At 35.8% G+C, this 12814-nt stretch overlaps 1 protein-coding gene across 1 annotated transcript; it reads right to left on the bottom strand.

Moving 5' to 3' along the window:
* Nucleotides 1-248: 248 nt before the first annotated feature.
* Nucleotides 249-830, bottom strand: LOC126765373 (uncharacterized). Its single transcript, XM_050483102.1, has 2 exons — nucleotides 800-830; nucleotides 249-717 (listed from the first exon to the last, which is right to left on the bottom strand). The coding sequence occupies exons 1-2, from the start codon at nucleotides 821-823 to the stop codon at nucleotides 298-300; spliced, it is 444 nt and encodes a 147-aa protein (XP_050339059.1). The 5' UTR covers nucleotides 824-830; the 3' UTR covers nucleotides 249-297.
* Between the last annotated feature and the right edge of the window lie 11984 nt (nucleotides 831-12814).

Genomic DNA, 12814 nt, shown 5'->3' with positions numbered 1-12814 from the left:
TATAAGAAGCCAATTTTGTAAATATTTTAATTCTGAAGGATCTGTTTCATGGCAAAACAGTATATATGAAAAACTCACAAACAAAAATGTCAATGTCAATTAAAAATAATTTTTAACCAAACACCAGAATTATATAATATAAACGACTGGATTTACAAAAAACAAATAATTCTTTTTTTATTTATTTTGCTCTAGTATTTGGTAATAATATCACATAAAAAATTCACTTTAATTTCAGTATTTGGTAATGACAAAACATAAATAATTCACCTTAATTTCAGTACTATAAAAAAATTTTTATTGAAAATTCGCGTAGAATCCCTGTATTGATTCCTGTGAGTTATATGTTGTTGGGTCATATGGATCATTTACAAGCTCTACTGGCGATGGAGTGGATACGTAAGAAATTGCTGTTGTTGGTCTGGATTGAAAAATGTTGAATAATTCCTGTATGTGCGAATTATTCAAATTTCCAACACATCCTTGAAACAAAACATCCGAAATTAATTTACGCGCCAATATTTTTTGTTGAGGCTCCATCTCTTTTAATTGCGCACCCCAAGATTTGGCAACCACATCATCTGGGTCATTGTTGTTTTGTTGGTTACTGTTATTTTGTGATTTCAGGTGTTCGCACGCTATTTTAATTAAATTATCTTCCTCGGTAATTTTACGTTTTTTTAGTCTATGTTGTGTTGTTGATGTTTTTGGTGAAGTCTATAATTTAAAAAAATAAGTTTTACATATTTATGCGAATATTTATATATGTCTATAGATTATAGAAACTACTTATTTTTACCTCTTCTAAACTATCATATTCCATTGAACATGTGCTATGTGTACTTTCCTCTTGATCCTCCAGAAAATTTAGAATATTATAGAACCATAATGTTGGCTCATAAATATCCTCAAATCCAGCTCCAGACTTTTCGCTTCTTTGCACTTTCTTGAATTCTTTTCGGTATGTTGTCCTATATGTATTAATTTTTTTAACCACCATATCTCTGTTTGCGTCGGGATATTTTTCTTTTAATTTTAAAACTAATTTTTCGTATGCTTCAGCTTTCATTATTCTGTTGCTATATTCTTTGCTTTTTATTCGCCATAATGAAGGTGATTTTTTATAAAGTTCAAGGAACTCGGTCCAAAACTGTTTGTCATCACTCATAATTAAAATAAATGCGTTGTTTCCTTTTTTGGTTTGATGTTAACTTCACAAAAACTGAAACAAAACTGAGCTAATTTCGCCATATACTACGCAAATTCACTGCGCAGTATTCAGACTTGTGTAAAAATATCAAAATCGTTTTGATATTGCTCAGTTCACTGCACAAGTAGCACAAACACCCCCATACACCACACAAACGCACTGTGCAGTGCTAGACTTGTGCAGTTTACTTGTGTGGTCTATGGCCGGCATAACAAAATGCGATGAGCGTGTTTCACCACAGCAAGATCAGAAGGAGAAATCTTAACAGTGGCGCGTGAACAGAGCTGAGCATTCAATGAAAATTATGCTCAGAAATATACATTGCTATTACAGACGCATGTTGGCTTATATTTTTATACGTTTACATGCAATCATATTAATTGATATGAATATCATTTTGCGAATTTTCTGAATGATAATCAAAATGATAATGTTCATTAAATTATGCTATTTTCAAGGTAATATTTGTAGGTAATGTACAAATAAGAGATACCTTTTAAAAATTTCGTATGTTTGATAATATGTACATATGTCATAAATTCACAAATATGTATGTACATACATATTTATGTGGATACGTTATATATATTTATGACATGCTTTCATAATATCCTAAAAAACTTAATATATTACAAGAATATTGTCTGTAAATTACATTTCTTCATTTAAATTTTCATACGCATCTACATATTACCACATAGTTACATACATACATATGTAAGTACAATTCAAATTCAAATCGTGTTATTATCATTTATCAGTAAAAAGCGTGAGCGCACTGCTCTATATGTACATATGTATGTACATATGCATATGTGCACGACATTGCCCAACAAATAATGTATACACAAACCAACATACAAATATGCGTACACATGTAAATATGTGCGTATGACATTCCCACAAAAATAATGCATACACAACATACATACTTACATATATGCGTTCACATATAGATATGTATGTCACCCGCAAATATTACGAATATTGTTCTACAAAAATAACAATGGGTTCAAATAGCATCAGCGGCGTCACAAGTCAATATGGCAGCCAAACAGTCGATGCCCAAATTTGTAGAAAAACACCTAACAACAATATTTTCATTCATGAACGCAAGCGCACTTTCAACAGGCAAACTTGCTTCATTCATAAAAACAGACGCCGTAACATCTCCCCGAGCATGCCTTTGCCCACAAGAGTCTTTTCGCGACGATGGCAAAAGCTAAAAATCATAAATTGAACAACTTTCTGATGCTTCTTCACAGAAAGAAGTGACAAAAGTGGCAACATAGCCGTTGTCGATTTATAATATTTGTCAAAACTATTTTTCCGTGACTCGCAAAAATCTGCGTCGATATGTATGCAAGCTCACACACAAACATATATATCTACGCTGGTTTGCCGGCGATGCTGGTACAGCGGCAAGGGAAGCAGTGGCAATTGGCGATCGTTCGTTTGTGTTTTCGGCACAGCTCGGATTTTCTACCAACAACACAATGTTGTGACGCGTCAGCTTTGGGCACATTGAAGTGCTGAACACAATGAGCGCGACCGACTGCAAGCGACATCTGTCAATTATTACAATACACACGTTCTTAGGGACACAGTTATTGAGGCAGCTGCAGAACTACATAACTGTGTCCATAAGAACATGTGTATTCTAATATTTGGCAGATGTCGTTTGCAGTCTGTCGCGCTCATTGTGTTGAGCACTTGACTCTTTGACTTGAAAGCAAAAAATATGAGCTTCGCCATTGGTTGTTCGCGTCAACGGAAATTTCGCATTGAAGCATTGAATGTACATATTTAAATACATTTGTTGCATGTAGACAAAGTTACGAACATTATGCGTATGGTTCTTATATTTGTTTACATGCACACATAATAATACATACATATATGGGCAAATGTGCGACCGCTTGGTCATTTAACATGATTTCGAAAAGTTTATTGACGAAAGCAAATATTTATTTAAGTATATTATTATACATAAGAATGTCGTACCAAACCTATATAAAATGCATAATTAGATAGTAATACAAATCTTATTGAATTATATATTAAGTATTTGCAAAGATTTTATGGAATTCATCATAAAATAGCTCAATTTTAAAATATATATGTACATATGTACATACTTATGTGCTTTCATAACAAATATACATACATACATATGTATACCGATCTATAAATTACATACATATATGCAGCATCGTTAGCGCATAGTAAATATGCGAATCTGTAAGCGTACATTCCTTAACATTGGAATTATTATTTTTCTCATTTAACACTGAAAATGCTCAATTCTGCTATTTTCGTGTCCCCTGATGTTAAGTGGTGAAACACGCTAATAATTTTCTGTGGTGAAACACGTTCATCCAAAACAGTAAATATCCCAAAATTGAAATATCCCTAAATTTTCGTCATCGTGAACCTTCTCTATAAATATACGTTCTCTGCTTGTACACTCTAAGTTTTACCAATACTCAATGTTATTAAAAGAGAAAGTTAATAAGCAAATAGGAGAATTGTCGGATGACGGTATAATACGGCCATCCCGATCACCATACAATTCACCTGTGTGGATTGTTCCGAAAAAACTTATTATAAACAAAGCAGATACGTTCCATATACCTGAAATTAATGAGGTTCTTGCTCAACTACGTCATAAGACAATTTTCTCTGTACTAGACATTAAAAGTGGATTCCATCAAATACCTTTGAAACCATCAGACATTGAAAAGAGCGCTTTCTCCGTTAACAACGGAAAATTCGAGTTATCATTCGGTCTGAAAAATGATCCAGCCATATTTCAAAGTGCGCTCGATGATATCTTAAGAGAGCATAATGGCAAGTATAATATGTTATATCTGCATAGATGACATCATCATATTCAGCAAGGATTATGAATCCCACATGAAGAACTTGGACACAATTTTCCGAACTTTGCAGGAAGCCAACATAAAAAAGTAGGAAAAATGAGAGTTTTTTGGAGGCAAAGTCGAATTTCTTAGATTTATTATTTCCGACAAAGGCGTGGAAACAAATCCAAAGAACGATATAAAAAAAACCCTTGCAGGAGCTATTGTTTTATTATGGTGTACCAAACTACACAAGTATAACTTTCATGCTGAGAGAATCTTCACAGCACCGCCCTATAAGAGTTCAGTCAATGGGCAAGTGGAATGAAATCATGAGGTGCCAAAAATTATAAGGCGAGCGTTGAACTTTCGAAGAACTCCTCAATAGCGCTATTTATGAATATAATTATACGATCGATTCAGTTACAAAAAAACGACCTTTGGACGTCTTCTTTGGCAGAAATATCACAACCAACCCCGAACAATACGAAAAAAGCCATCACGACAATATTGAAAAAACTACACAAAAACAAAAAATTAATATCTTTCTATTGAGCTATCATTCGGTCTGAAAAATGATCCAGCCATATTTCAAAGTGCGCTCGATGATATCTTAAGAGAGCATAATGGCAAGTATAATATGTTATATCTGCATAGATGACATCATCATATTCAGCAAGGATTATGAATCCCACATGAAGAACTTGGACAAAATTTTCCGAACTTTGCAGGAAGCCAACATAAAACAGTAGGAAAAATGCGAGTTTTTTGGAGGCAAAGTCGAATTTCTTAGATTTATTATTTCCGACAAAGGCGTGGAAACAAATCCAAAGAACGTGTTAGCAATTGCTAACTATCCTCTTCCCAAAACTCTTAAAGATCTAAGAGGGTCTTCTTAGGTCTGACCGGCAATTATAGACTATCAGATTTTTCAGAGCTTGCGCTAAGGTTGCAAAACCACTCAGCTCTCTTTCAAGGGAGGAAGATGGACGTAGGAGTGTCCAAACGAGGGAATGCAAAGAGACTCATTACCTTCGATCGAGAAGCTGTTGAAGCATTCGATAAAATTGGAAATGCATTAATATCAAATGAGGTAATTTTACAGTATCCCGATTTTACTAAAGAATTTCATCTGACAACAGACGCTTAATATTTTTCTATTGGAGTAGTTCTCTCTCAGAACGACCGGCCAATAACATTCATTTCAAGAACCTTATCCACAACGGAAGAAAATTACCCTACCAACGAGAGAGAAATGCTCGCAATAATTTCGGCATTGAAGTCTCTCAAGAATTACCTTTACGGTAAATTAAGGGTCAAAATTTTCACTAACCATCAACCCCTAACGCATTCTCTTAGTAGTTGGAACGGTAACGCGAGAATCAAAAGGTGGAAGGCGTATTTAGAAGAATATAATTATGAATTGTTATACCGGTAAAGGAAATGTCGTAGCTGATGTGTTATTGCGAGTTAGTCAAGTGAACTCTTTTACCTCAACAGTGCCGATAGTTCATCAGGATACCTAGTTCCAAGTGCTGAAGTCCCAATCAACGCCTTCAAAAATCATATTTTCATTTAAAGAGATCAATTTATAGACTATAAATTCAGTATATCCATTCCGACAGTTCATAGATATGTAATTACACAGCCCAATTATATAATAACAGAATTAATAATGCTACTAAAGAAATACGGAATTCGTGCACCTGAAGATATCATGGGCCTAATCCAAAATATATTTTTATTTTTTTAATTTTACGCTAATGGGCATTAAACAACATATATAAAGAAATATAATATAAATTGATTTAGAGGGGAAATATAAAATTATAATATAATTATTACATAGAAATTATAGTACAGCGAGTACAAAAAGAGAAAATTAAATTTGTCTTGACTAGGGGAGTATTAATAGACGACGTTTTATATCAGGGATGAATGCGTTGAGTGAGCCGTTGTAGAAATCCACTTCAGTTTGCAGCGAGTTGACAAGCAACGCGATGCGATTGTGTAGGCCATTGAACACGTAGTTTTTGAGGTTTTTATGGTTTTTAGCAGGCGGTTGCGTCTTAAAAAGATAACCGTCGGTGCCAACTCGAAACAGCTGGTGATGTCCGGAGCATCATCCATCACGACTTTAAAGAAGAACATTAGGTCAGCTACCTGGAGACGAGCATGTAACTTGTTGATGTTGAAGCGGTCATAGATATCTTCAGTTGAGTTGAGACCATCTGAAACATCATGACAGTACCGGTAGCCTAGAAGTTTACATAGTTTCGCCTGAACTGTTTCAACCCGGTTGATTGCTACGTCAGTGAAAGGTGACCAAATTACACTACTATAATCCAGGACTGGGAGGACCAGCGAGGAAAAAAGACGCATAATGGAGTTTGGATTCTTAAAGTCTTTACTTGTCCGAGTTATAAAACCAAGTGCTTTGAAAGCCTGATGTAAGATCTTGTCGATGTGCTTGCTGAATGTCAATTTGTTGTCGATGAGTATGCCCAGGTCCTTTACCTGTTCAACTACGTTTATTGCATGAGTGCGATCGTGAAAATGATATGACAACGCACTTTTTGATATCCAGATCAAGTTTATTCTTGTGTTACCAGGTCGAGAGTGCATCGATGTCACTTTAGAGAGTAACAGTATCTTGTTCGCAAGATATGGCTCTGAATAACTTTAGGTCATCTGCATAAAGTAGATAGTCAGATCGGAAGAAATCACCGATATCATTAACAAATATATTAAAAAGAGTGGGACCCAAATGCGAACCTTGCGACACCCCAGATGTTACGTCATGCTTGATAGAGAGGTTACCATCAACTTTCACGTGGAATTGCCTACCAATCAAATACGACTGTAACCAGTTAAGTGCGTTACCTTGGATGCCATGCTTGCGTAGTTTACTCAGTAAGATGTTGTGATCCACTCTATCGAAGGCTTTGCTAAAATCTGTGTAGATGGAATGAATTACTTTATCGTTGTTTAGAGATTCAAGCAGGTAATTGACTTAAATGAACAGGTTGGAGGTAGTGGATCTCCCACCGACGAATCCATGTTGTTTACTGGTGATGATGTTTGAGAAGAAAGCAGTCAGTTGAGGAAGAACTATCTTTTCAAAGAGTTTAGCAAGAGCAGATTGGATGCAAATTGGTCTATAGTTGGAGACATCTGCCTTTGGGCCATCTTTATGAATAGGACACACAAACGAGATCTTCCAATCAGTTGGGAAAGTACCATTGTGAAGCGAGAAACTAAAGATATGTGTGAGATGTTCACTGAGACTGGTGGCACAATTTTTGAGAAAGGTGTTTGGTAGGCCATCAGGACCAGCTCCTTTCTTGATATTCAGAGACATTAGACATTTTTGGACTTCATTTATACTGACAGCAAACTCATCTAAGATATTAATAGCTGCAGGCTCATTATTGGGGGATGAGGAGCTCTGGCATGGTCCCGGAATGTATACACTTTTGAAGAACGATGCGAACATATTGCTGATCTCCAAGCCTGAGGTGGCTGTACAGTTGTTCCAGGACATGGTTGATGGTAAATCGCTGCTGCATCTTCTTTTGTTCTTGACAAAATGCCAGAAAGCATCAGTGTCCCCTTGGACCCGTAGTTCGACTTTGTTTATGTAGTTGTTGTAGCCTTCAGCGCTGAGTTGCTTGCATTCACACCTGAGCCTACTAAATTTACTATAGTTCGGACTAGTATTGTGTTTCTTATAGGTAACGTGAGCTTTTTTCTTGAGTAGCGTTTTATGTTTTAGTTCACTTGAAAACCAACAAGGAAAGAGACTGTCTTTCTGTATACCAGCAGGAACATAGGTTGAGATACCAACGTGTATTATGTCGTATGGAACTTTGATTTTGCTGTCTATGGAGGACGATGAGTAAAGATTAGACCAATCTGTGTTTAGATAAAAATTATTGAGGTTGAGATAGTCAGCATTATTGAAGTCTAAGTAACGTGACAATGTAGACTTAAGACACGGTTGAAGCTCAATTGAGATATCCAAAGCTGGATGATACCGATCTATAATAGTAATTTCCTGGGTACGCTCAATATGTACAATGTAGGTCACTGAAACAAATGTCAAGTAAGTTATTATTGTCAATTAAGATTTTGTTGAATTGTATGCATTCCATTAGAGAGAAACCTTCATAAAGTAGATTTTCGCAATCTGAACGTGGTGAACTACTAGGAAGATTGAAATCTCCAGTGATAAGAAAATTGGCGTCCCTGTGTTTATCTTTCAAGTAGTAAAGCGTATCAAGATAAATCTGGTATACGTTGAGTGAAGCTCTAGGGGCAATGTAAACACACCCAACGATGATATTAGAGTTATTGCACTTAATTTTCCCATATATTTGTTCTAAGCTATCATCGGAGATGTCGGTGCACTCAGCATGGAAATATTTTTTTAATGCTATGAGGACACCACCACCGCGTTCGCTGATACTTGTTGAATTATTTCTGTCTTGCCTGAACATGTTAAATGTTTCGTCTATTACCTCCCCGTCGTGAATAGCAGGATGAAGTCATGTCTCAGAAATACAGAAAGCATCGATGTTGCTAGTTGACGTTGCAGTGATAAAATCACTGAGCTTGGTTCGAAGACGTCTTACGTTCTGGTAATTTACTTGCAGACTAGGTTGGGTTTCCCTTATCGATGATCGAGCGAAAATTTTTATCTACTGATTTAGGAACACCATTGACATACTTTATTGTCTTAGATGTATCACCATTCTTCGTTAAGGTATCTAACTGCACCCGGAGGTTCTTGAGGTGGTTTAGCTGAGATGGAGTGAGATCGGATTTATTAGATCCAGCAGCGGGTACCAGCGGTTTAGCTTTGAGTATTGCACGCGCTACAGTCGGAGATGGAGTTTCAACGAGAAGTGGACGAGTGCGCCCGCGCGATGGGCGGCCCAAACGACGAATCTGAAACTGGTCCACGTTACCAGTCGAGTCCGGAGGCAGAACTGAGAGGATATTAGCTCTGTCCTCTTGAAGACGGTTTTTCGTTGATTCAGTGACATTTGACTAGACGACGTTCGATTCACGTCTCTTACGTTCAGCGAATTCAGCGAAGACATCTTCTGCTGGAGCTGGAACATTAGAGAAGGTTTTGAGCTTACCTTCAATAGTTCTCAGTCTGCTTTCAAGCCCAGTACATTTGTCATCCGTATGCTTGTGCTTCTTGGTTAGGTTCGAAACATCCTTCCTGATGTCAACAATATTCTTTTCGATGGAGGACTTAAAACTATTAAATTTGCTGTCGAACGAGGCAGCAAGTTTAGAATATTGAGCATCAAGCAGACTTTTTAGCTTACATATAGTTATAATGTCATCATCATCGCTATCGGATTCAGGGTCGTCTTCGGCGACAACACTAACCTCTAATTTACATGGGTCACATTTTCATTGGAAGCCTTGCAACTTGATATTATTAGCTAGTTCAGTGAATTCAGGTCTAGTGAGCCCAGTGCATTTAGAATGAGTTCATATACGGCAACCAGTACATAATACACTTGGTGATTTAGCATGACCGATGGAATTGCATTTGCCACACATGTGCGTCGGCTGTGTGCTTCCTTTAGGAGGCATGTTGGGCATAAAAACTTGAATTTTCGGTAAAGATCAGTTATAAAGTAGCACAACACCACACTAAATATCAATTATGTTGTGCTTATATATTTTTGGTTAAGCTGCTGCCTGCTCCATTTACTTAGTATATTGTGGGTAGTTATTTTCCATTCACATGAACTTTTTTACAATCTCATTTCTTATTTGTACATAAGTCCTTAGGTAAAGGTCCTCTAAGTTATTAGTTGGCTGCATTTTTATTTATAAATCTTATTAGACACAATAAAAAACAAATATATAGTATAGCTTTCAAAGCTTTTATAATGCTTTAAATTAATCACTTTTGATATATATTTTATTCTTTGTACAATTTTCTTTAATCTTTACAAAAAATTGCGGCTTTAAACACGTGTCTTTCAAATCAGCGTTGCCACTCATATAATAATAATTAAATTTTAAAAATATTATGACCAGGTTTACTTCTTTAATTGTTCAAGACCTCATAACAGAGAAAGGGCAAGATGACAAATTTTACAACTCCATAATAGAGCCCATCGTAATGCACAAGAAAGTTAATTACAATTAGCAGAGAAATTCTACTTTCCAGGAATGAAAAGTAAAATTGAAAGATTAGTAAAACAATGCCAAATACATATGTAAGTATGTTGAAGTTCTAAATATGATAGACATCTTTTGAATCCTCATATTAAAGAAACTCCTATACCAGAATTTCCAAGGCAAATTTTACATACTTACATTATAAACATTTACTCGACAGAAAAGGTATTCGTTCTTACTGCAGTTGATAAGTTCTCAAAGCTTGCACAAGACAGAATTATTAAATCCAAATCTATCGCAGATATAAAAAGAAACCCTTGCAGGAGCTATTGTTTTATTATGGTGTATCAATCTACACAAGTATAACTTTCATGCTGAGAGAATCTTCACAGCACCGCCCTATAAGAGTTCAGTCAATGGGCAAGTGGAATGAAATCATGAAGTGCCAAAAATTATAGGGCGAGCATTGAACTTTCGAAGAACTCCTCAATAGCGTTATTTATGAATATAATTATACGATCGATTCAGTTACAAAAAAAACGACCTTTGGACGTCTTCTTTGGCAGAAATGTCACAACCAACCCCGAACAATACGAAAAAAGCCATCACGACAATATTGAAAAAACTACACAAAAACAAAAAATTAATATCTTTCTAAGTTTAAGACCATCGAAAAGGTTCGTAAAAATTACCAATTATACAGACGCACAAACAATATCAGTTTATAAGGGAATCAGAAAAATACGAACATCTACAACGAAAATTATTCATCTCATCAGTTTGGACCCAGAAAGAAAATGGGGGCGTTGTGTAGAGTCCTGGGGGGTTATTTGTAATTTTATTTAGCTAGGAGGCCTCTTAGACAACGACTACATGAGCTCTCGACTCTCAACAACAACTTGTGAACATCAACTAATATGAATTAAAAGATTGCTCAAACTTGGTTCTATATTTCTCTCCGCGTAGTCATATATCTGTCCTATTTTATTGAATATAGAAAAAATGAAAATCATGTCAATCGGTCGCTACGTTTCATAACGGGGCATCTCGACAGGATAGAATTTATAGAATACTAACTGTCAAACGTCTTGCTATTGCCATTGCCAAATCTGTATGTGGGCATTTGCTATCATAATATAATCATTTGCGCAAAGGTGTAGGGTAGGAAGGTTCGAGCTGATGTAGCGAATGCTTTGAGCTCTTGAATAATTTATTTTATCACTTGCGAAATGACGTCGGGTAGGTAGCTGATGTAACGCACGTTTTGAGCTTTTGAACTCCTTAAATATCTTATGTGGAAAATAAAAAAAGGATCTTTATCCTTTCTTACAGATGTATTTCTGGGGAAAATAAAAAAGGATAAAGATCCTTTTTTACAAATGTATTTCTAGGAAAAATAAGAATTCATATGTTTGGACTACTACATAATAATTGTGCTCAAGCATTCTTATATAAACAATGTAATATTTATTTTATATTCATTTGTGGTTTTGCGCGCAATAGATGAGCATTACTTACGCCTCCTACTACTCGCGAAGTTAAACGTATTTCTCAAAGCAAAACAATGTCGGAAGTAAAACAGAAGAGACGGCAATACTGTGCGGAATACATTAAATTCGGATTCATTGAAAATCCCACTAACCCATCGTCGCCTTTGTGTCTTCTATGTCTAAAAACATTTTCGAATGAAGCAATGAAGCCTTCAAGACTGCAAGATCATTTGAATAAAATGCATCCAGAAAAGAGAGACAAGAATGTAGCATATTTTCAAGACCTAGAGAAAAAGCATACTCAGCCAAGTGTAGCAAAACTATTTTCGGCGGCTGCTAAGCAAGATGACGACGGACTTCGAGCTTCGTACAATATCTCTTTGTTAATTGCTCAAAAAGGCAAACCACATAACATCGAAGAAGGGTTAATATTGCCAGCAATAAATGAAGTAATAACTACCGTGCTTCATAAACCGGCCGCAGATATTATCCGAAAAATTCCTTTGAGTAATAATTCTCTGCAAAGACGAATTGATGAAATGGCTGAAAACATTGAAGAATCATTGTACGATCAGCTGGATGAGTCTACTTTACCAAATAATGAAGCATTGTTGTTGTCTTACGTTAGTTTTATTAAAGATGAGAAAATATGTGAAGAACTATTATTTGATAGAAATTTAGAGACCGATACAAAAGTCGAAACCATATTCAATATATTGGAAAGGTTTTGCGATGAGAAAGAAATTCCTTTGAAAAATATTATTTCAGTTGCTACGAATGGCGCTCCGGCTATGACAGGGTGCCACAAAGGCTTCACAGCGTAGTTAAAAAATAAAATTCCAGATGTCCTTGGTGTACATTGCGTTATTCATAGACAACTTTAAGTTGCTAGAAACTTAAGTGAGAAACTATTTCAATCACTGCAATATGTCATCAAAGTAGTCAATAAAATCCGCAACAGCTCTTTGAATGATAGATTATTTCATCAGCTTTGTGTTACTAATGACGAGGATTTCAATCGTTTGTTGTTTCATACTGAAGTTCGTTGGCTATCAAGAGGCAATTGTCTGACTCGATTTTACAACCTGCTTGACTCTGTT

Source organism: Bactrocera neohumeralis, unplaced genomic scaffold (genome assembly GCF_024586455.1).
Source record: "Bactrocera neohumeralis isolate Rockhampton unplaced genomic scaffold, APGP_CSIRO_Bneo_wtdbg2-racon-allhic-juicebox.fasta_v2 cluster10, whole genome shotgun sequence".
Lineage (NCBI taxonomy): Eukaryota > Metazoa > Arthropoda > Insecta > Diptera > Tephritidae > Bactrocera > Bactrocera neohumeralis.
This window is presented reverse-complemented; position numbering and strand designations above follow the sequence as displayed.

Bases quoted from the DNA above. Each gene is read 5' to 3' on its own strand.
- LOC126765373 (XM_050483102.1), bottom strand. From the start codon at position 823: ATGGAATATGATAGTTTAGAAGAG. The intron at 718-799 runs GTAAAAATAAGT...TTTAAATTATAG, and splicing joins AATATGATAGTTTAGAAGAG to ACTTCACCAAAAACATCAAC.